We start from the raw sequence: 27,789 nt of genomic DNA on the forward strand, positions 1-27,789 counted from the left end.
CCTGAAAACTGATCTCACCAGAAAAATGAATGAGAGCACATAATTCCTTTCTGTGTGACTGGCACAATGCACAGAAGCTAAGAGAAGAGACTGACTAAAAACACCCTGAAGAGCACCTCTACTTGACACATAAGCAGAGCTAAAAAGATCAACTAAATTGACAAGGTAAACTGATGAGGGGAAAGAACAAATTAAAGAACTTCCATTCCCCATTATGAAATGCCAGTAATGGGGCAGGTTTTTCCTACTAAATCCAAACAGACACTCAAAAACCAAATATAGTTCATGCTTTTCAGGGGAGAGGAAGCAGCAGAAACATCTGAGTTTACAAGTTACAGTAGGCCACTCCTCTATCAATGGTATGTGAAGAGAAACAGCAGAAAAACCAACCTGGAACATGTTGACATCGAGTGCTCTCACTGGTCCTGTGTGCTTGTCTTTCTGGGCTATTATTACCTCAGCCTCTCCATCTATGATTTTGGCCGAGTCATACAAGATGACATTTCCATTTTCACCCCCAGCAATCAGGACTCCAGACACTCTGTCCCCTGAGGTCATGCTGTGAGGGCCCCAGATCAGCTTGTGGTACCTGCAAGACACAGAGGGCCCCACAGTCTTAGACCCATCCACCACCCGCTCCCTGTAGGTTGGTACATCCCATTTTTGCTCACCCCAGCTAAAGTTAGAGAAAAGCACTGCCTGCTTTTCTCCCTAAGGACAAGTCTCAGCACAGCCTTTTCCATGAGGAAGGCATGCCCCAGTTCTGCTTATTAACAAGAGGCACAACGTGCACAACCAACAACATCTCCATCTCCTGCCTTCAAAACCAGGTAAGTGCTCCAAATCACAACAGCAGGCATCAAAGTAAGGGCTGTAAACCCATCCGGCTACAGCCTGAGAAAAACCTCTGCTATCTGCAAGCAGCTTCAGGAGAAGACACAGGTGAAACTAGAAAAATTCCATATGCTTTTCCATATCTGTGCAAGTGTTTTGTCTGCCATGCCAGGGACTCAGCAAGTTTAGCCAACATCACACACACATCTCCTGGACCACAGCCCATTTTCAGGCTGTGAAGGAATCAAACATACTTCCAGAAATTAAGAACACTATTGTGTCCATCTGTAAACACCCAATTCCCTTCAACTCAATTAGCCTCCTGCATAAGCAAAACAGCATTCCTGTGCACTTAGCCATGCAAAGAATATGTTCTGCACAAAATGACACAACCACTTATCAGCTCTTATGCAAGCAGAAAGCAAACCCACATTGACTGGAAGAAGGCAAGGAGACACCTTTGCATTCACTGTGATACTGCTCATCTATTTGTTACCTCTGGGCAATCTTCAAGTAACCTCTTTAAATCACAGCAACTTTAGCATGGTAAGATAGGACTGCAGAAAGTTACCCAAAGATCATATGCTGGGTGAGAAATACCATAACAGCCAAGTGTTCAGGCTCCCAGTGTTGTGATTACAGCAGGAGCTCACCAAAGAATGATGCTACAAATGGCAACGGGTCTGTGATATCAGACAGACCCATCCCTGGGTATGATTTTTATCCTTCTGCACCTAACTGTGCAAGTTTATGAGAAATGAAGTAACTGACAGGGTTGTCCAGGCATCACCAGCAAGACTGAACAGGACTTAAAACAACCCAAAATGAAGGCAGGAAACAATGAGGAACAAACCCCAAAAATTAACAGTGCAATTACTTTACTTTTGCCCTTTACTCTTTCCAAGATAAATTATGGTTCTATAAAAGCAGCGCAAAACTTTACTTGGAGAGCAATTAAGGATTTATCTTTTATGTGTCTAATCACCTGGACATTTTCATTTGCTGAAAACCAAAATACAGCCTGACGTATACACTGCTATCTAATCTTAAATTAAAAACAAACAAAAAACCCTCAGCCCCATTTTTAATGCATTTTCTGGGGCAAAGTCAAATTCTTGTGTTGCTGGTAAAGGGAGGTACTTTCCAAGGAGCACTGCATCCTGGCTCTAAGGAGTGCTTCTAGAAATTCAGAAAGCAAATGGCAAGTCTTGAAGAATCTCAGTCATAGTTAAAACAATGCAGAATAATAAAAGTCAAAGATCCAACACTGCCTCCTGCTCTGAGCAGATCAGCAGGACATGTTGACCTCAGCTCTGCCAGAGAGCTGCTACGAGTGCTGCTGAGATGGAAAGTGTTTGCTCTGATGCTAAGAATATTTGTCTGGATAAGCAGACAGTAAGGAACTAACAGCTGAGTGGAGCTGTGCAGCCAGGAATTTGGCTACAACATAACCCAAGTTAGTTATGTTACAGGAGTCCCCCTGAAATGCCTTAATACAAACAGGATGGTGCAACATGAAAAGTTGCCACCATATTTTCACAATTTCACATTTTCTTCTGTTTTCTTGTGAGAGGTTTGCTGAGATAAAGGGTCCACGCATATATTCAAAAACTTTGTTTATGTCAAAGCATGAGCTGGTTTGTTAGAGTCCAAGATCACTGTCCCACAGTATCAATTACACACACTTGCCTTCATCTTTCAGTGCTGAACTTCTGCTTCTCTCTTCAACAAGTGCAGCCAAACCACATGGAAGTGACATTTCTACGCCTACCACACTTAACAGGTCCACACACTGTACTTTTCCCTTACAACACTGCCTACCTGTGTGAGGAGGAGAATGTGGCACAGCTCTTCATATCCAGTGAGGGGTCTGCTAAGTCCAACTCAAATATTTCCAGAGAAGCACTTGTACTGAAGGTTGCATCCAGCTGCTGAGCTGATGTACCTGTGAGGAAGCACGCCTGGCAGTGAGAAAGCCATGACACACAGAGCAGTAACTGCAAATGCAGCACAAGAAGGGGAACAAAAACATCATCCTTTCAAAAAGGATCCTGGAATAGGGTCAGGCTTCTGTTTCTGTTACTTAGATGTTGTTCCACACAACTCTCCTCCCCATGGCTCTTTGTTTGGGTGTATCTTAATGAGTATGAGCAGGAAAAGCTCTGGGCAAGTACCTCTCCCTGACGATGCACAGAACATGATTAAAGTTACAAAGGAGCCACAAGTGACTAGTGCTTAGGATTGGTGTCACCTTCCCCTGGCAGAAAGAGGAGGATGCTCACTGTCACTTGCAGAATGCAAAGCATGCTTTTATCAGCACAATGCAAGAACTCCACTCAAAACCCCACAACATACACCTCCTCCAGCCCCCAGGACACAGAGTAACTCCTACAACTTTCAGTAATGGCCCCTTCATTCATGGTGTGCAGCCACTGCACACAGCCCGAGGTCTTCTAGCACGTGCTTCCCAAAAAACTCACCTGTGGCCAGGTAAATGGGGTGCTGCTGGGCAGGGCTCCATGCCTGCATGGCAGTACGGTCTACTTCCTTCAGCTTCATTTTGCTGAAAAGTAAGACCAAGAGAGGTGATGATGCTTAAATGGTGCATGGTGAGACTGCACTGCCACGGGCTCGGGAGCCGCATCAGGACTCGGCAGAAGCAGCCGGAGGGACCATATTCCTAAAGATATCCCTCAGACAGACACCCAGGCCGTCTTCTCCAGAGGATACCCGGGGGAGGGGAGGAATAACTCCCTTAGCAGAATAACACTGACACATGGAGGAAACAGACGGGTGCTGAACATCACACAGGAAAACGTGGGCAAAGCTTCAAGAGCTGTGAAACCCCTCTTCTCACAGCACCGAGCCATCGAGCACCCCACAGCGGCTTTCTGCCTGAACCCACGGAGCAAACCCAGCCCCGGGAAGACCCTGCCCAGACACCCAGCGCCTCATTTTTGGGTCCCGTTTCACCCCGAGGGCTCCCCCGCCCCGGGCGCACCCCGCGCGGCCAGCGGGACCGCGGCCCTCGCCCCGTTTCCGACGGGAACCGGAACAGAGCAGTAATAAACCAGAGGATTTCGCCGTCCCTGCCCTCACCTCGGCGTCCCCAGCGCTCACCGTCCCCGGACTGCTCCAACGTGGCAGCCCCGGCGCCGCCTCCCGGCCGCCACCGCCTTCCGGGCGCGCCCCGCGGCTTCCGGGCGGCGGCGGGGCCGCGCCTGGATGGGGGGGGGCAGCCGCCTCCTTCCACGCGTGTCCTCCGTGTCCCTCGGGGCGGGAGCAGCCATGGGCCCTGGGGAAGAGGGAGACTGGTTAGGGGCGCCGGGAGCGGGGGAGCCGGGGCGCCGCGGTGCCGCCTGTCCTCAGCTCAAGGGCAGTAATCATGGCGTACTCATGATGTGAACAGCAGTGAGGCTCATCACGGGACAGGGGCCACCCCAGGACGGGGGAACAGCCCACGGGAGCTCAGCCGGCTTCCACAGCCGGGGGCGGCAGCCCGGACCCACCTCCTCACGGCAGCCGGGGCACGGCTCCGTTGCCGCCTCCCGCTGGGCTCCGCGGCCGCTCGGCGGGCAGACGCCGTGCGCGGAGCGGGCGCTGCCCGGGCCGCATGGCGCGGCTCAGCGGGTGCACAGCGGGAGAGGCGGCGGGCGCTGCCGGCCCCGCTATAAATAGGGGCTGGAGGCGCGGCTCCCATTGGCGCCGAGGATCGCCGCTCGCCACTGGCTGCGCCCGCCGCCGCCGCCGCTCCCGGTTGGCTCGGGCCGCTCCCGGTCCCGCCGCCGCCACCGCGGGGACGCGCCCGCGCTGCCGCGCCCAATGGGGCCGCGGTCCGGCGGNNNNGCGGCAGGCGCGGCGGCGGCGGCCATGACGCGGAGCTGCTCCGCGCTGGGCTGCACCGCCCGCGACACCGGGCGGAGCCGCGAGCGCGGCATCTCCTTCCACCAGTGAGTGCGCCCGCCCCGCATCCCTCCCTCCGTCCCTCTGTTCCTTCATCCCGCCGCCTCCCTCTGCCGCAGGTTCCCGGTGGACGCCGCGCAGCGCCGCGAGTGGATCCGCGCCGTGAACCGCGTGGACCCGCGGAGCCGCCGGGCGTGGCGGCCCGGCCCCGGCGCCATCCTCTGCTCCCGACACTTCGCCGAAGGGGACTTCGAGCGCTACGGGCTGCGTCGGAAGCTGCGGCGGGGCGCCGTGCCCTCCCGCTTCCTCCCCTCGGTGCGGGCGGGAACCGGGCGCGCTCCCCGCTGCCCCCGGGGGTTCCGCCGTGTGCCGTGACCTCCCCTCTCCTTCCCCCGCCAGGAGCCGCCGGGCGCCGGCCGCAGGAGGAGCAGGACCCCCGGCCGAGCGCTGAAGCAGCCGCTGCCCAGCCCGCCCGCCGGGGACCACAACTACAGCCTGCAGGGACAGCGGGCGGCCGGGCCGGCGCCGGGCGCCCCGCGGCTCCAGCAGCAGCCGCCCGCCGCCGGGAGATGCGGCCCCACGCCGCGGCGCAGGAGCGTGCCGAGCATCCTTAGGGAGCTGGCGGAAAAGCGGCAGCTTTCTGAGGAAATCGTGAGTTTGCTGCAGGCGCAGTTTTCAGGTACTGCCGGGATGCTTGCTGAGGCAGAGTGCACTCCCTCGGCCCGGTTTCATGTCTTTGCTTAACCAAGGAAGAGGCGAGGCACAGTGGTACCGTGTCTGAGCCCTACACTTCACGCCAGACTTCAGGACTGAGTTGTTCCAGAGGCCATGCTGTTACCGTGTATTGTGCAGTGCATTTGTGTCATACATCCCTCTGTTTCCAGCCATTTATTTGTTTCACTAAAGTTGACCTTTTGTGATTTCTTAAGCAGATTTGCCTCGAGAGTTGCACAGCTGGAGGCAGATGGCAGACTACTCACCAGAAATGAGGCAATTTGCTTGTCTTCTCCATCTCTACCATATTAAGGCCTATGATTACCTACGGAAGATTCTTCCCCTCCCTCATCCTTACAGCCTGACAAAGCAAGTTTTTAGTTATTCATTCATTCATTCAGAATGTATTTCCAGTACTCGTGTAGAAATAGGTGTAACAGATCTGTCCTGAAGCTGCTTTGTTACTTTCCTGCGTGGTCAGTACTTTCCTTGGCTTCCCACCACTAGGGTGAGAGGAAAGAAACTCGTACTATGCATGAAGGAAAGCATCTTTGCCCTGCATGTGTCAGCCTGCTCTGCAGCTCTGGGCATGGCTGACCACGTCCTAAGTGGTAAAAAGTGCTGCCTGTTGCTTCAACTTTTCCAGAATCATGTCTCCTAATCACATCCTGCTTTTTTTTTTTTTTTTTTCAGCTGGCTGTCTAATAACGAGGCTGCTGCGGGCTTCAGCAGTGACATTTTTCTCTGGCTTCAGGAAAAGGTGGAGAGAGAGGATCAGGCCTGCCGCTACTGTGCCGTGCTGGTACAGGACGTGTCCCTGCAGAAGCAGCAGGAGTGGGACCCACAGAGCAAGCAGCTGACGGGCTTTGTTGACTTGGGAGCAGGCGTCCTTGACGCCGACGAAGCTCCGCTGGCCTCGGAAGCGATAATCCTCATGGCAGTCGGCATCTCGAGCCCTTGGACAGCTCCCCTGGGCTATTTCTTGGTGAACAGCACGTCCGGCCGCTTCCTCGCTCAGCTCCTTCGTCAGGCCATCCATAAACTGAACAGCGTTGGGATCGTGGTCCTGGCTGTGACATCAGGTGCCTCTGCTCGCGGTGCTGAGACTGCCAGAGCTTTGGGCATCAGGATAGATCCCAAAAGGATTCAGTGCACTTTCCAGCATCCACCTGGTTCTGCTCACAGCATCGCATACTTCTTTGATGTTCGGCATGCCCTCCTACTGATAAGGAATGCTCTGCAGTGCTTCCAGAAGGTGGAGTGGCTCGGTGACACCATGTGGTGGCAGCACGTGGTGGAGCTGGCAACTTTGGGCGAGCAGAAGGTGTTGGAGCTGTGCAGTCCTGAGTCGGGCAGGGCTGGGAGTAAAGGGAGTTACCACCTGAAGGTCAACCTTGCCACCCTGCTGTTCAGCGAGGGTGTTGCTGAGGCACTGGAGCACCTCCAGAAGCTGGGCCTGGCCTCGTTTCAGAACTGCAGCGGGACTGTCAAGTTTGTGCGTCTGATGAGCTCTCTGTGCAATGTATTTTATGGCAGAGGTCCCTTTGGAAAGGAGCCTTTGCTAGCTGGGAATTACACCAAAATAAGCAACCTCTTTGATGAGGCCAGGAGCTGCTTTGTCAACTTAACAGACTCTGTGGGGAGATGCATTATTAAGAGCAAACGCAAACTGGGATTTCTGAGCTTCTTGCTCAATGCTGAAAGCCTCAAGTGGCTTTCCTCCAACCACACATGTCTAAAAGGCACTCCTTCCCACCACCTCCACACACGTGCTTTTAGCCTGGACCCTCTGGAGCAGTTTGTCAGGGCCCTCCAGCAAGCCTGTGGCAGCAGTGGCAGCCCCACCTGCGCTGTGTTCCAGGCTGCTTACCACAAGCTGCTGGCCAGCTGCAGCCTGGCCTCCGGCTCACCACCCAGCAGTGGCACTGCCAGCCCCTGGGACGTATCCCTGTCTCAGAGGAGAGCCGTGACTCTGGGCAGCATTCGTGCTCAGTATCATCCAGCTCCTGGGAGGACTCTGGCCCCAGAGCACCCCTACAGCACAGGCCTGCTTTTGCCCACCTCTGCCCTGAGCAACGCGCTGACAGATCTGTCGCTGTACGCACAGAGCCTCACCTGCACGGCTGGCTGGGTGGCCGAGCAGTTGGCCTTGGACTTGCAGTGTGAGGCTTGTCTTGCCTCTCTGTTTGAGGCAGATGAGAGCAGGCTAAGAAGCAGGTCAGTGCTCTACGTAAAAAAGTTAGGTGGTGTGAGTCTGCCCTCAGCCAGTGTGCACCACATAACAAGCATTTCAGAACAAGTCCTAAACCGATATGGCAAAGTAGGAGGTGCCAACAAAAATACCAAGCTGTGGCATTTGTGTCTAGAACAGAAAGTCTTCCAGGAGCTTCTGGGAGAAAGCCCCCTCTTTCCGACCCTCACAAAGCATTTATTTGAGGGGGAGATGAGCATCAACAACCACTACACAGTCTTAGTAAAGGAAATAACACGGTGTTACTTAAATGTAAGAACACGCCCCGCCCAACACCTGAATTTGAAATACCCTTGTGGAAAGCACAAATTGAAGAGACTGAAGGGAAAGCATTTGTTTCCACCACCACTGGGTAGCTATCAGTGAAGCTAAACACACACTTGGTCTTACTGAGTACTCTGTGGTTCCAAGGATGGCTGTTCCTTGCTTAGGCTCAGTGCTGGACAGATCTAGGCAACACACATGAGGCAACAATGCTGGCAAAACTAGTGTTCATAAGCAGTGATGTTTTGGGCCACTGCAAACCCCCTAACCAGAGTTTAACTGAGCAAAGCAAGGAAGTTTATCCCATCCCCTGTCCTTTCCAGCAGTCCCGCAGAGCAGCCACAAATTTAATGAAACTTCGATGGCAGGTCAGGATGAGCCACGGTTGCTCAAGGTGCCTGGGGCAGGGGTAGGAGACTCTGCAGTGTTCCTGGAAGTGCTGGGTGGTTTCAGTGCTGCAAGTGCTCTTGCCAGAAGAAAACTGATAGTTGATGGGCTTGCAGGGAATCACATGCACTGGCACTTGGATTTCACGAAAAAGCTGTGCTTTATAAAAGCTGGGGGCAGGAAAGCTTGCAGAGCTTCTAATTAAATTGGAAAACAAAGACGTGAGAAGAAAGTGGCACTCAAGTTGTACACAAGCTCTCAACTCCTTTCCAATATGTCTCATCAAGCAGCTAAAGATACTGGTCCAGTCTAGATCCTCTGGCTCAGTGCTGAGCCTGTGACCAGATTGTGTGCAGTGGCATCCAGAAGCACCAGTACCCTCCAGGGGCAGGAATACATGGGTGTGCTGCAGCAGGGCAAGCATTTCAGTTCCCGTTTCATGGTCCCATCCTCCCAGGGCTGGCCTGTGTCCTGCAGCCCAGGGCACACAGCACCCTCCTTTCAGTGTTTCCTGATCACTTGAACCATAGCTTTGATGCCACCAAGTAGGACAGGCTTCTTCAGTTAGTTCATTTCCATGGCAAGGAAGCTGCCTCCAGTGCTTTGCCTGAAACAGCAAAGTTTAGCAGAACTAAGGGGTTTCCCTTTGCCATGCAAAACTGGAGTTGCATCCATAGAGATTGAAGACAACAAACTCCCACAAAACCTGCTGTTCAGTCACTCTCAAGATCCATGATGGAGCTGGGATGAAAACTGGTGATCCGCCACATCCTAGGGCAGTAATAATATTAAAGGTATCGTTCTGCCTACCAGTGACTTGACAAAACTCCCTGGTTGGTTTGGGTTTCTCCTCCTTCCCTTAGTTCTGCTGCACCCAACCCCTCAAGCTCTGCTTTGAGAGCAGCAGCACCACAGAAATTCATACAATCACTGCTGGGAGGAACAAACCAGAGCCTCTGGGCTTTTTTTTCCCCAATCCAAATATCTATGCAAAAAACCATGGTGAAGCCATCACAGTCATGGAGCCATTCCAGCTACAACAGACTTTGCAGGAAATATTCCCTCCCCTCTACATGTGATTTTTGGGACAACTGGCAAAATGCTTCTGAAGTCTCAGTGACAGATTGGTTGCAGTCATGTAATGTTGGAACACTTGCATTGCCTCCAGCTCTAAGATGAGTAGTTATGAACTGTGCCATGGATTGCTGTGCATGACAGCACACCAGTAACCAAGGGATACTTGTACAGAGATTTATTTATCTCTGGTAGCATTTGGTCTCACACTGAAAATCCAAGTCAGTACTTTCATCAGAAGTGGACCTAGTGTTAACAATTTATTTTGATATTTCAGTGACAAACTTTCTGTGTATATTTGTCAGTGCTGAAGCAAAGGAGTGCCAAAAAAAAATCGTATTTACAGAATAGTATAAATGTTTATTTTTTGTGATTTATCTGACTGTTTTATTTGTACAATATAGAAAAGTGTATTCTTTGAATAGGTCTTGTAAATATAAATTTAATTTTTCTACTTTTGGATGTAAACAGAACTATAAAATGAATCCTTGCCCCATTCCCAATTATTTTTTATGTAACTGGATGAACTTGACTGTTAATCTTGTCCAGCAGTTTGATGCAAATGGCTAAGGAAGTACAAAAACCAATTCATACACTCTACACCAGGGAGAAGGGAGAGAGGAATCCAAGCTTAATATTTGAGAAAGCTTGTTCAAAACAAAATAGTACTAAGAGCATTTGATTGCACCTTCAAAGTCTTTACAAGCAAAATATTCTCCAGCAATGCCATCATACATAATTACAACTGTAATCTAAATTTCACAAGTGCTTTTGCACACTGTATATAAATACACATCACAAAAGGTGCAATTTAGAGTAAGACACTGAATATATACAAAATTAACACAGATTGAAGTCTAAACAAAAGGCATATTGCAATCTGTTTGAAAAATAACGTAAGTAGGTATTACTTTATTCACTTACACTAATTTACATTTATACAAATCTTACTGGACAGACTATATTAGGTCACTAGAAGGGAACGGAATATCTGCACTATCTACAGGTAAAGTTACTGCACTGATTTTTTAGTAAATCCAAGTCCTAATAATAAAAAAATGTGGCATTTACTTACACGAGAGGTGGATTCCCTTTTCAGAGATTTGCACAAACATTGCTATTTATGTTCAGGGAGATGTCCTTAGCAGAGAGACCCCGTCAGACAGTGACTGGCAGGTCAGACCTGGTCTGTGAGCCCACCGCTGCTGCTGACTGCCTCCCAAGCCCTTCAAGCCTCCCAGGCATTTCAAGGAGGCACCAGAGAAGGGTCAAGGGCCTTCTGTGCAGTGCACAGGGCTGAGGGTGAAGCATCCTCCCACCCTACGGCCTTCACACACAGAGGCACAAATCTCTGCTGCTGGTGTGCCTAGCCCCTACCTCTCCCCACCCTAGCCCTGCATTTCTCTGTATTTACAGTTTTATAGAAGGAATGCAAAATCCCTTTTGGAAAAAACATAGCTAGTTCAGGCTGCAGTGAGGAAGGTAATAAAAATGCCTGTGATTAAACATGGTTAATGGATGTTCATGATAGGTGAGTAACCCACCAGGTTAATTCTGCAAATGTGTTCCCCTATCAAAAATGTGATCTGATACTGCCTGTAACAAATACTGAAAAAAATCCCCTGCCTTAGTCTATGCCCAGCTATAGCTGATTGCCCCCCATTTAGTGTGAAAGGATCTGCGTCTGTTTTTGTAGCAATCCTGATTCTGTGCTAGTACTTTCTCTGATCACAGCTCTCACAATTATTCTAAACAAAATAAGAGCCCTTATGCCAAGTAAATTGCTTGTAGCGAAGCAGCATCCTGAATACCCACAGCAGGGTAACATGATCCCTACCTGCATTTGTAAGTCGATTCAGATGCAGATTGTCATCTCCAGTGACTTCAGCTTCTCAGGCCTAAACACTTTCCCAGGGTTACAGCTTGATCCTAGAAAAAACTAGGGACTGCACAGCCCTACTTCTAGTGAGGGGTTAGGGTGCTGCAGACCTCTGATAAACCAAGCTTCACCCAAACAACAGCATCAATCTGCTACACACTTTGGTAACACTACGCTGGGCAGACGGTCTGGTGTGGCTGCTCTTGCTCACTTCTGAGGACAGGCCACTGTCTTAGCCTTCAAGTTCCAGCTTAAGAAACACCTGAGCACTCTGCCCCATTCCTATCAAAAATTCTCTGTAATGCCATTCGCCTCTATACTCCTTGGGCCCTGCTCCAGAAACATTCTCCACCACTTGCTCAGTGCTAAATCTGCAAGCAACCCCTCTGTATTATTGCCTATGCATCTCACAGTGCTCCATGTACTACAGGGACATGCTGTGTCAGGTCCTAAATACAAGTACTACCTTCCATTTAGATGCTTATTTCTACCTATTTCCTTTCAGAATTATCTTGGATACACTGGTACCTCCATATTACAGGCCTGTCAGCAAAAGCATGACTTGGCTGTTGACATCACCTGTGTTTTCCTGTATGCACAGTGATGCAAATCCATATACAGTAAATAATATATATTATAATAATTTATATATGCCCTTCAGACAATTATTCTGGGGGAAAGGAGAGAACACACCTAATTCTTAAACCCAGGGTAAAAGCTGTACATGGGGAAGAAGAACTGACTTTTAGGCATTGTCTGACATAGAAGAGAATTTAGCTAAGATTTAAAAGGCTCTACATCTGGTTATAAAAGAATTTCTCATTTCAATCTTACATGGGTCAATTTACAACAAGCACCAAATTAACAAATATTATTAAATTCATCCTTTATGCTAAACCAAAGTGTCCCTGTGCCTTAAGTGTTCTGTTCAGTCCGCTTCATTGTGGCTCATGTGCATGAGTCAGCAGTTCATGGCACAAGGGTCACCTTTGGACTTCCCTGCAGAGCTGATAACCCTCATCAGACAGCGTCCAAACTCCTCCAGGATCATGCGCTCTGCTGCAGCTTTGGACTTGCCCGTCTTCTCCGCTTGCTCTGCCTGTGCCAGGAGGCATTCACAGGTTGCATCGGCCACCTCCTTGGTGACAAACGTAAAGGGCAGCCTGAAACAAAGGGACACCTACTTAGTGTCTGCAAATACACACAAGGCACCTAACTCTGGGGCTGGCAATTTTTTAGTCCAAGGACTGATGAGATTTCATCTACCCCATTGCTTCCAAGAGCCTTTAGGTAGTGAATAAGCCTCAGTTAACAGCCAAAGGAACTGGTGGGTCAGAATCCCTACTGTTACAGGAAAAAAGTGTTCCATTCACTTGACTACTCCCACCTCTATAGCTTACACAGACAAGGCTCAGAGATAACAGGGACATACCTGTCACACACATCAAAAACCTGCATTAGAAACAACTCAAAGAGGGTGCAGCATTAACTTACTTCCCACCACCACTGCTGAGTGCTGGTGTTGGCCTTGTCAGCAAGTCTGAGATCTGGGAAGATAACTTGGTCTTTGCAGCAGTCTGCTGCTGCACCCTGACCTCTGCAGCATCGGCTAAATGCATCAATGTCTTTCGCTCCGGGCTTTCTTCAAAATTTTTACAGCCAATGCATTTGCATATGGAAGAACACATGATTTTTGCCTGAAAGAAACAAAAAAAACATAAGAAACAAACCAAAGAAACCTGCTGCAGGTTTGGCTCCCCTTATAAGAAACCACAACAAAAAGGAGATCTTCTTTTAATCTCTTACCAATTAGAGCAAACTCCCAGGTAGTAGTCTTTTCTGTAAATTCTTACCTTAAGTTGAGATGTCCCAGAATGTATACTTCAATCGAATCATAGAGCGTAGAATGTAAATAAGTGGTTTCCCACTCATCCCTTTCTTCATCAGCCTCCAGTTTCCAGTGAAATTTAGACAGCTGATTTTTGAGAAAGATCAGTCTGTCTCTACACTATCACTACATCCACAGACTGATCAGTTAGCACATGAAGTAACAACAACTTCTGCTTCTGAATTCCAAAGACACATTCTATCCCACAGTATCTGTGGGATGCTGCTTCAACCCCTCCTAGGGACTTGGTACAGTAGATTTCTTTAGGAAATGGTGCTATTCAGTAAAGAACAAATCCAAGCCTAAGTTCAAAGTTGCTAAATTGTTTAAAATTAAAATTACAGAACAGTAATGACCAATTTTTCCATGTACATGGCTTTCTATGTGCAAACTTCTGGGAGGAGAGGTAACATTACAGGAATGGAAACAAACAGAAGAGAAAACATAGCAATACAAGGAAGAGACAAAGCAAATGAGAGAAGTCACTACACTAAAGGGAAAATTCTACTATTTTTAAATGAGATAATGCATCATACCTCATAACATTCACAGTAGTTTTTGAGACATCCCGAGCGTTTACAGTTACACCCTTTGCTGTGCCTCCGATCCGATTCTCCTTCCTTTCCTTTCCCTATTTTGGGCTTGAAGGCTTCAGGGTTTCTGTCGAGGCAGGCCTGTCAATGCAGACCCAAAGGGTCAGTCATTGCATGCAGGGAGCAGAATTTAGAGGTGCAATAAAAGAACTTAAGCCTTGCACATGTGGGAGGAGATCAGGGCATTATACACCCACTCTGCCCCACTCTGGAGCTTCAGAAAAAAGAAGCTAAATGACTTTGATCCCAGGGGGCAGGGGAAAAGGCCCCTCACCTTTATTGCTTTTTGCCTATCATTTTCATGGTCCAGGTTGTTATAACAATTTGTACAGTTGCAGTTATTGCAGAATTCACCGTTTGCAAAACAGTCACAATACCTGAAACAGAAGATGCAGAAGGCATTTGTAAATAGAAACCATCACATTGGTGTGTGAGTATTGACTACCACACTGCAGTACCAGATGTCCCTCCTCTGGCACCAATATGGGTACAGGTCACCCTATGCTCAACTCCACATGTGCAAGCAGTACCAGCCTCACTGCAGAGCCAAAATCCTCTAGTGCAAGACTAGCTGCTGTGTGAAGACACAGGCAGAGCTCATGGGTATCCACCTGAACTCATCACATAGCACAGATCCCCCAAGCAGCAAGAGAAGCTAATGAAACTTTTTCTGAGAGTGACTCTTGGGTTACCCACATATTGAGGGCCAGTCTGCTGCACCACCTTACAGCCAGCTCCTGATCCAGTCAGTCCAAGCCAGGAGCCCTCACAGAGCCAAAACAAAAGGCAAGAAATTGGAGTGGTAGTTAACAGACAAATTAACCCAGCAAGGAGCTTTTATTTTGTTAGTTTTGCCCTTAAGCTGGGATGGAAGAATAGAAAAGGGATAACAATTGGTACATCTCGGAGACTTTGAAGCACAGGCAACCAACAGAAGGATCTGAGTGAGGACAAAGCAGACTTTAAAAAGAGACACATATATGAACAAAAAGCAGCAAAACATGGTCAGGGAAAGCCAATCATGTTGCCATGCCTCTTATGTACCTCTGGTGCCTCCCATCAAAAACAACATCTCACCGATCCACAGACTCACAGATCTAATACGAGGAAATACCACATTCATTCCCAGCTCAAACATGGCTTTAGGCCACAACAAACTCCACCATGTTTCAAAGCTTCCAGGACCACCAGCTAATAGCTAAAAACTGATGATCCTCTTCACTTGCTTTTCAAATCCTGCTGGGGGTGTGTGGACATTTTTTGGAGCCTAAACCCATTGCTGTGCCTTGCCCAGCCTAGCACGACATAAACTAGATTAGGGTTGTCCTGGAGCCCACTGCAACCCTTCCTCAGGTTGAAATGGATTTTGGAGATTTTTAGCATCTTGAATGGTCCCAGGGACAAATTAAATCAAAGCTTTTACAATCTGTAGTAGCTCTCCTTTCTTTTTTAAAATTCAGTGGTAGAATAGTCCTGGTTTCCAAAAGAACCAGGGCCAGCATCAATCCAGAGCAAATAACTGAGTTGACTTCTTAGTAGAATAGGCTATTATGTGCCTACCTTACATGAGGATTTGGGAAAAAATAAGTTCCCCTCCAGACAAAAAAAAAAAGGTTTACTAGTGAGAAAGCACCTGTGCCAGAGTGAATTAACCATCTGCTCTGCACCAATGCCCAGAACACATAACATCAGTGATTTACAAGGACAGTTTGCTTCCTAACAGCATTCTGAAGGTGCAAATTATTCCCAGTGATGCCATTCCTCTCCCAGCATTTCTAGGGCACATTCAGGCACCAAGACCTAACCCCCTACACCTCTAACATACACTGGGCACTGTGAGGTCAGTCATGTATGCAAAATATCTGAAAAACAGCTACACACCTTCCTGCTGCCGAACAGACAAGTCTGAGACCAGGAAACACAGGGCACACCTCCCCATACAAAGGTGGGGTGCACTACACAAAAAGACACCCAAGCTTAAGAGTTTAAACAAACTTCTTAACTTGGGTTCAGATGCAATTGCATCACTTCCCCTTCAAGTACCACACCCCTGATTTCCTCTTCATTGTCTAGGATTCAGGGAACCACAGATTAATTTCAGTATCTCCTCCCATTCCTGTCCCAGAAACATCAGTAAACTGACTCTGATCAAGGTGAAGAAGCTCTCCTCAGCTCCAAATGTTTTTGTGTCAAATTATTACAAATACATGGAATGGAACAGCACAATATCTCATCGATAAGCAAGATGTAGACCTATCAGTGAAGAATCACTTGTCTATTCAATCCTTTAATAAAATACACACAGCCCAATACATGCTGATGTATTTGATCTAGGATGGTATTACTGATCACTTCACCAAAGTACAGTAAATGCCCATGAATGATACCATGAGATACCATTTCACTCATGGTACCAACAGGGCAACCAGAGCTGCTGAGTGGAATTGGCTCCACCACGCAATAAGGTACATAATGCAAAATGAGACCTTTTTAAATGTTACGCTCCACACAGCTCACAGGAGCTGCAAAATTACACAGGCTCTGTAACATCTTCGCCAATATCCATTTTAAATCAGCATCTAGACATAAAATTTCGGATATACTTAAAACCATTATATTCTGATGTTTGGTGCACATTTGTGATGTTAAAAATAAGGCTTAAATGAAAAAAAAAAAACTGTACCAAGCTGTACTTACAATTTCAAACACAGAGATTTAGTACAATTGCAAGGCTTCCTGGGGCGGTTTGCAGACTCAGAAGAAATTATTCTGGGGGGAGAAAAGGGCATTTATATATACACAGTTTTATCAGTTTCTTTCTTTTTTAAATTCATATAAACCGCTCCTAATAAAAACTTGGAAAAATCTTTCTATTCCCCTTGGATTAGGTTTTTGGCTGACTGTGTTTAAGTAACTATTATAAATAGTGCCTTTCCAGCCCAGAAAGAGATGGATTATTTGCTGCAAATTTGGATGCATGCCTGAAGTAGAAATTAGGCTTTAAAGCTAGAGGAAGCATAACTAAAAAACTGGAGTCAGGGAATCCTTCTCCAGAATCCCTTCAAGTGCAGTGGGACCAGATCCAACCAAAATTCACACAACATGATTGTGCCTTTTCTTTTGTTCTACTTGGAATTAAAAAAATCCAAGAAAACAACAAAAAAAAAATACCCCTCTGGAATAATGGGAAAGCAAGCCAAACCACAGTATTCAGTTTTCAGATAAATTTTATAGTAGACAAGTCTTTAACTGCTCCTAAGACTTGGATTTTGTGACACTAATCACATCTGATGAGATTTATTCCATCCCTATCCAGCAATTTCTGCACGTAATACCAGGGAGATTAAATCAAACCCGTTCATTTGAATAGCTGCATCTGGATTTGGGATTCGTTTGCATCAGTTGAGGTTGCAGCAACAAAAAGCAACTTCATGTCACAATTTCCAGCAAACACTAACACAAAAGGACTGTGCAGAACAGCTAAGCCTGCTGGATTGGCAAAGGGAAAATAATATATGTTAGCTGTTATTTTCATCCTTAAAGGAAAAATGCATGACTGAAAAAACCCAAAGCCTCCTATCAGCATCCATTTTGCTGTTTGGCTGAATTTCTGCATGTGTTAAGCATCTAGCTTATATGTTGTCCAGAACCTCTTTGCAGCAATGTTGAGAAATAGTTGAGGCCTGTAGCTCACAGGTGCTGTTGCAAATAAAAAAAAGAGCAACAGGGAGCTTTCAGGTCAACTTCCTGCTACATGAATTCAAAAAACAGAAAGAAAAACACAGCTTTGATCAAGAGACTGGCTCAAATGTCAGAGAGATCCACACCTTTCAGTCAGAGGTAATAATCACACCACAGCAGACTCGAGAATTCCCCAAACCAAACTCCAAAACCTCATGCCTATTCAAGCAACCTATTCTACAGGTTTTGAGATTTTTTTTTTTTTTCCAGAATTCTTACCCATTAAATGGCAGCCGTGCCTGGGACTGGACACTGGATGTCCCTGTGAAGCCAGTGTTGCTTGCTATGGATACATAGGATGACTGTTGTAGCTAACAAAACAAAAAGGTTAATGCCTGACGTGAAAGAAATTATAAACAAGAGGATGTGTTGCTGGTCTTTAAATTAGCTTTCCAGACATGGCTACAAAAATAACTTCCTTCTAAGAATACTTTTAGACACTTACAGAACTTGGACCAGGTGGCAACTTCCTGTCTCCATACTTAGCATAAAAATACTATTTTAGATTGTATTTTTTGTTGTCTATTACAGTGTCTAGATCCATACAGATGACAGGGATAACACACAGAAATGTTCAGACCACAAACAGCTCCTGTTCTAAAAACATGCTAATTTTCCCCCTAATAGAGCAGAATCACTTCCTGCACAAATTAGTAGCTTCCTTTATATACAAGCCACTTACTATGAAAGTAAGCAAAATGGTTTGCATTCCAACTCCTCTGCATACCTGAACCCACCACTTACTTTTCACGTTAAAAAACTAAAATCTCGTAAGAGCCTGCAAAACAACACTGCTCTGGGCCACCTTCTTCAGCATTACCTAGAAGCAGCTGTTTGCTTCTGCTGGGACAGGTTCTGGGGACATACTGGCACACAGCAAGAAATAGACCTACTATGGCCAGGCAAATGGGGACAGGCTGTGACTGGAACACAAACCTCAGAGGAGAGGTCCAAGAGATGCTAGTTTCAAGTAAAATTTGCAGAACTAGACTGGAAGGATGCAGTAACAACCTTCAGGGTCAAACTGCAATTGTGACAAAACCAAAAGGCAACCAGAAACCAGTCTGATACCAGTAATACCAGGAGCTATCAGAGTCTTTGTTTCTACAAACTTCAGCCTTCAGCAGAACATTCAATTTATTCTACTTTTCATCCTGAACGTTGGTCAGATCCTGGCAAAGAGCAAAAAACTAATCCCTAGGCCTCAGTTGGGGTGATTGGTACCAGCTGCTTCTGACCCCTGGCAATGTGCTTAGCATTAACTAACACCATTTCATAATGAAGACAGCCATTCTCTGTGACCAAGCAGGCCACATATATGCTTCCCTTTCTCCTCATCACCAGGCTCTGAAAGTCCTGTGAAGAAAGCAGACAAACCAATAGGATTTCTTCTTCCCCTCACTACAGGTCTCAGGATTCCTAGGCACCAGGTCAATTACTCTGCTCCTTACTGGCCATGGAGGTATCAGGCACCCAGACAACCAGGTGATGGTGATTGTCAGGGAACAGGGAAGTGTGACAGCACACAGAACAGTTATAAAATCAAGCTGTTCCAAGTCCTGAGTAATGAACCTGTACTGGAACTGCTGCTGGACACTGAGCCCTGTGACTGCCAGTGGCCAGGGTCACCTCCATTGACATATGCTTCCTTTGAGGACCAAATGACTTGCACCCTTTCATATGATTTTCAAGTCTAGGTTATGACTGCTAAAGTGATAAAGCAAACTGTGTATCAATATCTGATATGCAGGGTCTAGGTGATTAGAAATTCCAAATTGAGATTTAGGTGATTTGAGTAAGTTGGCATTACAAATTCTGTACTACATTATTCAAAATTGCACTACACTGATTCTGCTTACAGAAATGCTGTGCTATTATGCTAATAACTCCTTTGAGAAAACAAAGCTTTAATTGCAACCATGATTGAAATTAAAGTGCCATCATCATTCTGCCAAGGGTCCCTAAAAGAAACTGTTGCCTCAGTGTCAGGTGGCAGTCACAGAGCAGAAACCTTTAAGAGAAAGGCAGAATATTCCACAAGAGCAGCATTTGCTTAACCATCTCTGGGAAAGGCCATACCTGTGTGACATACTGAGCTGGAAGGACTGCATAGCCAACATTTCCTGTGCCAGGGGCTGGTGCCAGCACAGTGCCCGGGGGGAGGTTGGTGAGGTTGGGCTGGATCTGCGGCAGTGGAGTGGCTGGCATGATAAGCCTTTGTTGGGGCTGACTGGTAGTGACTATTTGAGAAGTTGAGTTAATTGGTTTGGGCACCACCTGGAAAGAAAAGAGCTCTTTATGAAATCAGTGTTTCAGTCATTCAGAACACACTTTGATTAGTAGAACAGTTCTCTGCAGAGCTGGAAGCAGACTTTTTTTCTGTCCAACCAAAACAGGTCAGGACTATTACATGACTTAAACTCAACTCACCTGTTTCACAGTCTGTGCTGGCACTATGGGAACTGACATACGCACGGGGGTCGCGTTCACCACCACGGGCTTCGCTGGTGTCAAGAAACAACATCATAAGAATGTGTGTTAGTCACTCCAAGTGCAAGTTCGGCCCTTCAGACTTTCACATGTGCATAACACAGAGGTACTTAACACTGTAACTCATGGCATGCAACACTTGGATCTAGACTACACCTTTGTAAATAGCTACTTGGCCCAAGAGTGTGTGCACATATTTCACAGCAATGGTCTAAAAAACCAGCCAGGGTGCAGACCTCCTTTGGACACTGGATTTCCCTTACATCTCTTTTCCCTTTGAAATCTTTTATTCCATCACCCCTCTGGAAAGCATGGACAGAAACCAGCAAAAACACCTGACACTTCTAAAGCAATTTACATGGAAGGATCTTCATGTTACAGGAGTTTTGGCAATATGCTTGTGGGCTGTCCTGCCTTCACGCTCTTCATATAGAGGAGATGGGAAAGGTCATGAACCACCCACAAATCTGGTCAACTAGGGAAAAGCAACCTAAAATGCTCCCAGGATTCAGGCCCAACTACAGAGCAATTTGACACAAAGGAGCATTTTCACACACAGACCAGAGGTAGCAGGAGAATATGGAATTTTTGGAAGTCTTACCACAAAACCAAGTACATCTGGCAGTTGTCACAGATCTGTTATGTATTCATTTTAATAATTACAAAACAAACATGAAAGAAAAACCCAACAGAGGCTTCAGACAATGTTACCACCAGTACTTACCCTGTTGCAGAGGCTGAGTATTCGTACTGGGATTTTGACTGGCAGACTGGGTTGAACTACTGGCTGTTGTGGCAGTAACGAGTCTGACATAATGGAACTTGCTTCCAGGTACCTGAATCTGCTGAACATTGGGTGCAGTTGCCAAGGGAATAATTGTCTTAAATTGAGATGTACCCATTCCTCCTACAGTAATGGTCTGCACTGCTGATTTCACAGCCTGTTAAGCCAACACAGACAGCACGAAGTTACTTGTACAAAGGAAGAAAGAACATCAGCATGTTTATTTCTCACTTTGTTAGTGAGCAACTCTAACGTACCATTCCTACCCTTGAGAGGGAAGACAGTTACCCTCTTTTTGCTTTCAAAAGTTGAACAGATGCAAAGATTAAATGCCTCTCAACAGCTCAGAGTAAACTCAGTTCCATTTTCAGTGCTCTACACCAAACACCAGAGTAAACTAGTATTTACATGAGTAGGGTGACTCAGGCCACTTCACAAGATACAACATCTGCCAAAACTATTTCCAGTAACTACAGCGAACATGGCTCAGTTTGTCTTCCACAATCAAGCAACCGAACACAGAAATATTGCTACTATTAAAAGCACACGGTAAGAACTTGCAAAACAGTTTTTCTGGACTGCATCACAATTTATCTGCGTGTGTACAGATATGTCCTTTTAAGATAGTTTGTAATTAATCCACAGAAATCACTGTGCAACCCTTGAGAGGAAAAGGGAACAGAATCTCTAACTGATGGACATCAGAAAGAGTACAAGCTGAGAAATGAAAGAAGCAAGAACAATGAGGAGTAGCAAAACAAATTCATTAAGAAAAAAGGCAAAATGCTGAAAGAAAGGGAGCTCAGCAGACCTGTGCTACCTTACAGCTGGAATTTGCAAAAGTTCACCTTTCCAACTTTTCTCAAACTACAAACTAATAACAAGAAAGTTTTATTTCATTTATACACATTCATAAGTCTACTGGTTTGATAACAGCCTCTTTTCCCAGACTTGCTCAATCTCAAACCTTGATTTCTTCCTTTTTCTCCTTCCATTTAACTTTTTTTAGAGCTCAGCTTTTTATTCTCAGTATCTTTTACCATTGATATTAAGCATATTGTCCTGACATCAAGTTTAAGTATTACACTTGGTTGACAGTATGATGTGAATTCTTATGAGAACATTTTACCAGCTGCCCAGCTTTCAGCAACTACATTAATGAAATCTCAATTTGCACACATTTTACTAGAAAAAAACCTCTGCTCTTCTAAAAGGTGTTTTCTTGGGATTTTTTATTTATCTTAAGATATTTTATACCTTAACAAGCCAGAGCATCAAAATAAGCACAATGCAAGCACAGTCACAGACATTATCAAAGAGAGACCAGTTCTCTCTAGTACACAAATGAGTAGCTGTTATCCAAGGACAAGTGGGAAAATTGTAAAATTCAAGGGACAGTTCTTCTAAGGGCATGTTCTTGAGTCCAGTGAAGACAGGTGGAGCCCCTGTGTTGTGTCAGATAGCTTTGCAACTCCACAAACATCTCCATTTTCTCACTTAAGGTGCTTGCATTAGAGAGACTTAACCTTTCAACAACTATTTCAGAAGACAGTTCTCCCTGGGGAAAAAATGAGTTCAAATCTCTATGGTGTCCATATTCCCACATCAGCATTCCAATTATCTCCTGTATCAGTAAGATAAGACTGGGAAAATCTGTCTTAGTCACTGGTCTCATGTTTTACATGTGTGTCCACTCCCAGCTATATCCATACTGTGGATTTATTTACACCCATACACATCCCTTCATGTTTACCACAACAAGAGTACAGATATTATGATAGAAAAAGATTTACCTAAGATCACAAAAGAGGAAAACAGCAAAAACTGTCATTTGTAAGAAAGATCAGTTTTGTCTTGTGATTAATTAATGCAAAACTATTTATAAAAGCTATTATGGAAAACCCCGTTTTTCTAGAAATGAGACATAGGAAATAAATAATTTCTGGTTCTGTAGGTTTCAGCCCAGACCTCTACAGCAGGAATATGAACTCCACTGCTGCAAACCTCAGAAATACCTGGAAAGCAGCCCTAGGCAGTGGCATAGAAACATTGTCAGAAGAAAGAGAACCACCCAAAGAACTCCTCCTCATGTCACAGAGTTCTTCATGTGACTTGGGAGATTCAGGACACAGAAACAAGAATTTGCACCAAGTGGGCTTTCCAGGTTGGAAAGCTACTTTCTAACAGCACGCCCTTGTATGGGCTTGCAATGGTTTGCACCCCTCAACTGAAGAAGTATACACGCCTTGGGGCAATACTTTTGCCAGTTCCTAAGCAAACACCATTCCAAGAACAGCGGCAGACGGCCCGCTGCCAACCCGCGGTCCAACCCTGCAGTTTCCAGCAAGCAATGACACAGACACAGCAGAAGACAAAGGAAAGTCGGTCTGTACCTGGGTGGTTGTGTGGTTGACTATAGCCTTCCCAGGGGAGGAGGGTGCTGACTGCTGCACTGTGAGGATCTGCTGTCCTAACGCTACATTCAGTGGGACGCCCACCGTCTTCTGGGGGGAGTTGGGAGGCTGGGAGGCCACTGACACCACTGTTAGCTGCTTGGCAAAACAAAAAGCAGTTTAAACCTCTGTGCAGGATACAGGACCCTGTACATACACATTCCCCTCCTTAGGGCAGCACGGCTCTCCACCAGAACAGAGCTGTTTCTGTGAACAAGGGTCCTGGATTTAACCACAACTCACACGGGTCCAGCTGTGACAAGAGTAAATAGAGCCCTTAGGAACTTGAAGGCATCATTGGTTTCCAGCACCAACAGGCTCCTGCAGAAACCTAGCACAGCATCTGGGTGGGAGTTAGGGGTTGTCTTTCCATTTGTTTTCTCAGGGTTTTTTTAAGGAAATTATCCCATTAAAGCCTGAGCATTGTCAAGAGGGATCTTCTAAATAAATGCATTATAATTGGTACAATGACTATTTCATCACAAATAGGAATTTTTAAAAAAAGCTGTTTAAAAGAAAATTCTCACCTCACACTACTGATTCAGTCAAAGTATAAGAACATCAGTACTTTCAAATCTACACTGCAGTTTCCCAGAGATGCAGTCTTCTGACCATATTTCTTCAGAGTGAAGTGTTTAAACACTCTATATAAACACATTCCTTCCAAGGCTGGTTTTCTACTTTTTGTTCTGAACTTCCTTATATTTTAAGAAAAATCAGGTACTTAGAATTACTTATTGACAGTAAATTCAAGATGTAACCCTAAAAAGTCTTTTCACACTCACTCCTAGTTAAAGTAACTTTAGAATAAAAATCAACTTTTTCATGTTGCTTCTCTTACTAATAATTGTCAAACACAAGTCCTTTACTCCATCTGTATAATATTACATTACTAAAGAATAGCCAAACTAAAATAATTCTTTGTTCTTTATTTGCTTTTTATTCATGATATTTCAGTTTGCCTGCACTGTGCATCTTGTCCCCCTCTCTCCCTTTCTGCAGCAATATTTCTCTTCTCGAGGCAATTATCAAATCTAAAACACAAGTGTCACCTTGACCTGTGCCAATCTCCAGCTCTGTGCAAGGACCACTGCAAATCTCATTCACTTCAGAAATGATCAGGGAAGACTGAATTGCCTGTGCAGTAGCAGGAATGGTTAGTAAGTGCTGACCTATTAATATTATTGAGGTCTCCTCTTAAACAGCCTGTTGATGTTTTATGAAGGCATTAAAAATAGTCTGAGTGCTTGGCTAAGAGGGAACAGCTGCTCTCAGAATCAATGCTTAGGGAATGGCAAGAAATGGCAGGAATGGGAAACTATGCAGTAATGCATATCTGCTTAAAACCATAGTAAGGGAGCTAGTTGAAAAAAATCTAAATTAGGGCATTACCACAGAGCATTGTGATGCAAAATGGAGACTCTGGAGATATTTTTATGGACTCTGGAGACAAGTTTAGTATCTCTGGAGAGATAATAAACAGCTCGTAGCAAAGACACAGAGAGCTCCATTCAGACCACTGTGCAGGAGGGATAGAAGGCTGCAGCCAGAACAGATCCTTACCTTATTGGGGGATTTGAGTGGTGAGATAGCTATTTTATTCGGTGTCTGTTGTGTTGTTGTACTCAAAGATGATCCAATGACTCCACTCTCAGAGATGGTTATTGTCTTTGGTGGTGTCCCTGGAGCAGACTGTGAAAAAACCCTACCTACAAACAATGAAGATACCATCAGCTCCAGTTATCCCTGGTCACAGTAACTGTTAAAGCAAAGTTTTCCCTGCCATTTGTGCAATTTGTCCCTACTTCTGAGAGTGTATGACCTGATAGGAAGGACACTGCCACTCTTTAAGTTAGATTTAGCAACAAAGAAGAAAACAATTGCTGTTATTACAAACAAAAAGACAGTTGGCTCAGGCTTAAAAAAAGAGCCAAAATGCACATTGAGCTTTCTGTACCATTCAGCTGACAATTCTTGACAGCCAGGACAGCATCCTGAGGAGCAGAGCCCTCCAGTACACCCAGCCAGCTGGCAGTTTCCTGGGAAAGCCCTGGGCTGCTGCCAATGCACAGAGAAACTGAGCATCAGTGGGGGACTACTTCCTTTGAAACCTCAGCCATCAAACATGAGATGTGTTACAGTGATCAAGAAAAAGATGTTTGGTCTGTCTACAATCAGCTCTGAGGTTTTTGGGATTTTTCTTTTCTCTGTTGATGGTTGCCTCTTTCACTGCCTAACAGTTTTTAGTCACACTACCACCCATGTTTTCATGTGTGTGTCATATATTATCTCACTTTTTACAATGCCAAAGAAGAGTAAACATCAAAAACAGCAGCTCCAAATCATGACATCAGTTTCAGGAATATTGCAAACTCCCATAATGGAAAACAGATTCTTTTTTCCATACTTTCTAAGTTTCTTTCCAAAGAATGCTTGACCACTGAGCTTTCCTCTGCTCCACTTTGGTTCAGACTCATTTCTGTCATAGCTTCTGTCACCCATTCTCTTGTACTACATTTATAAAAATAAAAAACAAACAAATACCAGCATAACTTTTCCATCCAAAATCAACTAGTGGCATAACAATTAAAGTCAACTGGAACTAACAAGAAAAAACACTATCCTCATAGCAAGCTGATTTCCTCTGAAGTCTGTGTGCTCTAAAATAACCACTTTTGTGCAGTCTAACTAACAGCACAGATAGTTGCCAGCAGCTGCTAAAGCCACATGCAATCTGAAGAACGTCAGTTTGTGGGGAAAAAAACATCTAGAGGTTTCAATCCTTTGAATTGTTTTCTTGGTGACAGCTTTCCCTTTCTCACTACATCTCCTCCTTGGCATCAGCTTCCTAAAGAGAATCTCGTTGCTTATATTGACAAGTCTTTTGAGATTACAACTTCCACCTCAGCTTTCAGAAATTTCCAGGCAATTAAAAATATTTATCAGATTCATGAAAACATGCATAAAAAAAATCAAAACACAAACCACAAATGTTACACCTGCTCTAAAGTGATGCCAGCCTCTCAAAGCTGGCAAGCTGTGCTGGCTGTTTGGAATGGTGAGGGAAAAAACAATATTTACAGATTTCCCTCTCAATTAATGAAGCAACTTTACCTCTCAGTGACAGTTTTAGTGATGGCTCAGGCACAGGTGATTTTTCAAAATACTGATTTAAAAACTGCAAGTAATTTTTAATGTTTTTGCGTTGGGTTTTTTGTTTGTTTGGAATTTTTTTTTTTTTAACACACAACTTAATTCAGATATTTATAAGCATAGCAATCTTCTTACAGGTCTATATATTTGGTAGGGAATTTGAGAAAGGGGACAAACTGGGGAGTGGGATGGAGAATTCCTCTTTCACCTGAAACACATATCAGGCTGCAGGCAGCCTGACAACTCAAGAAAAAGATTATGTGCCAGCTATGTGCCATTCACTGGCACCTATCAGTGTTTTGAATACAGGAGACAGTTGCATCCTTCTTAAAACCAGCTCAAGTCCCAGTGCTGTAAAGACTTAAAAATTTGTTTAAATACCTGGGAAACATTTTAGGCCTACTTAGACTGATAAATCTGTAAGCAGTTAGACATCCTTCAAAGCTCTAACGATGAATCCAACTTCCTACATTTGTCTTTTTCAAAAAAATTAGATGCCTCAGATGTTTAGCAACAGACACCCTGCCATTATAAACAAGGTATTACACTGTGGTTTTTTCTTTAATTTTGTTGGTGTTTTTGCTGTTGTTCTGTGGTCGGTTTGGCTTTTATATTTTTCTAAGGATGTGTAGAGTTGTTTTCCAAAGGGAAAGACCATTTGTTATTTGACTTAATTACTTTCCTAGACACTTCTGTGATCGTTATTTTTGAAGTAGGTGAGCAACTTAACAAAAACAACACAGCTTTATGCACTTTCTTCATTCATTTTTTTCTGTTACTTGCATATATTACATTTAAGTCCAACTATAAGCAGGTTAAAGTAATACAAAAGCATGTGTCTCCCTTTCCCCCTGTGTATTTATAAAATGTTCCTACAAATACTTTCTGTTCATCAAGTAATCTTTTCTGTGGCTCTGGGGTATTTTTTTTTTCTCCTCCCCAAAATCCATGAAGTAAAAGTACCTTGCAGTAAAAGCAACTCTGCAGTTATCAAGATTATTCTAAACAAGCTAAGTATAAAGGTACCAACAACTGCATTTATCTGCTTCTACCAAAAAAGTTTTCTGATTTTTTTTTCAATTACTTGAGGTACTTTGACAGAAACTACAGTAAAAGTGTTGAGACAGAAGAATTTCTACAATTACCATTTGTTTGAAAAGCCTTTAAAATGGCAAAGCAAAACAAGTCAAAGTAGTACAACCTGAAATGACTGGTGACACTTGAGTGGTCTGCCCTGTAACAGCTTTGCTATTGATTGGTTTTGCAAATATCAGCTTGGTGATCACCGGGCCAGAAGTTGGGGTTCGAGTCTTCTTCGCAATCTAAAAGATGGAGGAAAAAAGATCTAAAGTAACTTGAGCATTTTGGATCTAAATTATTG

At 45.0% G+C, this 27,789-nt stretch overlaps 3 protein-coding genes across 19 annotated transcripts in view; 1 reads left to right on the forward strand and 2 right to left on the reverse strand.

Moving 5' to 3' along the window:
- The window catches only part of SEC31A (SEC31 homolog A, COPII coat complex component), a 39,587-nt gene extending 35,555 nt beyond the window's left edge, over nt 1-4,032 (reverse strand). For 10 of the 12 annotated variants that reach the window (XM_041468320.1, XM_041468318.1, XM_041468317.1 and 7 more), the window contains exons 1-4: nt 3,934-4,011; nt 3,315-3,397; nt 2,656-2,779; nt 391-589 (exon numbers count right to left, since the gene is read on the reverse strand). In XM_041468320.1, the coding sequence (XP_041324254.1) occupies nt 391-589; nt 2,656-2,779; nt 3,315-3,393 (402 nt within the window). In that variant the 5' untranslated portion in view covers nt 3,394-3,397; nt 3,934-4,011. Of the gene's footprint in view, nt 1-390; nt 590-2,655; nt 2,780-3,314; nt 3,398-3,933 lie in introns of all 12 variants that reach the window. The other 2 variants (XM_041468309.1, XM_041468310.1) reach the window with 2 other exon arrangements.
- Nucleotides 4,033-4,686: 654 nt separating this feature from the next.
- THAP9 (THAP domain containing 9) lies at nt 4,687-9,726 on the forward strand. The gene is made up of 5 exons (XM_041468327.1): nt 4,687-4,784; nt 4,857-5,052; nt 5,137-5,416; nt 5,670-5,820; nt 6,145-9,726. Exons 1-5 carry the CDS (start codon nt 4,705-4,707, stop codon nt 8,066-8,068), a joined length of 2,631 nt encoding a protein of 876 aa, XP_041324261.1. The 5' UTR covers nt 4,687-4,704; the 3' UTR covers nt 8,069-9,726.
- A 2,444-nt stretch (nt 9,727-12,170) lies between these two features.
- The window catches only part of LIN54 (lin-54 DREAM MuvB core complex component), a 37,662-nt gene continuing 22,043 nt past the window's right edge, over nt 12,171-27,789 (reverse strand). For 3 of the 6 annotated variants that reach the window (XM_041468328.1, XM_041468329.1, XM_041468330.1), the window contains exons 3-14: nt 27,610-27,730; nt 24,819-24,964; nt 23,196-23,354; nt 20,743-20,959; nt 19,959-20,032; nt 19,608-19,805; nt 17,748-17,839; nt 16,485-16,556; nt 14,062-14,164; nt 13,731-13,868; nt 12,801-13,003; nt 12,171-12,469 (exon numbers count right to left, since the gene is read on the reverse strand). In XM_041468328.1, coding sequence (XP_041324262.1) covers nt 12,268-12,469; nt 12,801-13,003; nt 13,731-13,868; nt 14,062-14,164; nt 16,485-16,556; nt 17,748-17,839; nt 19,608-19,805; nt 19,959-20,032; nt 20,743-20,959; nt 23,196-23,354; nt 24,819-24,964; nt 27,610-27,730 — 1,725 coding nt within the window. In that variant the 3' untranslated portion in view covers nt 12,171-12,267. The remainder of the gene's footprint in view (nt 12,470-12,800; nt 13,004-13,730; nt 13,869-14,061; nt 14,165-16,484; nt 16,557-17,747; nt 17,840-19,607; nt 19,806-19,958; nt 20,033-20,742; nt 20,960-23,195; nt 23,355-24,818; nt 24,965-27,609; nt 27,731-27,789) is intronic. The other 3 variants (XM_041468331.1, XM_041468332.1, XM_041468333.1) reach the window with 3 other exon arrangements.

The sequence above is a fragment of the Pyrgilauda ruficollis genome, unplaced genomic scaffold (assembly GCF_017590135.1).
Source record: "Pyrgilauda ruficollis isolate IOZ18807 unplaced genomic scaffold, ASM1759013v1 scaffold217, whole genome shotgun sequence".
Classification (NCBI taxonomy): Eukaryota; Metazoa; Chordata; class Aves; order Passeriformes; family Passeridae; genus Pyrgilauda; species Pyrgilauda ruficollis.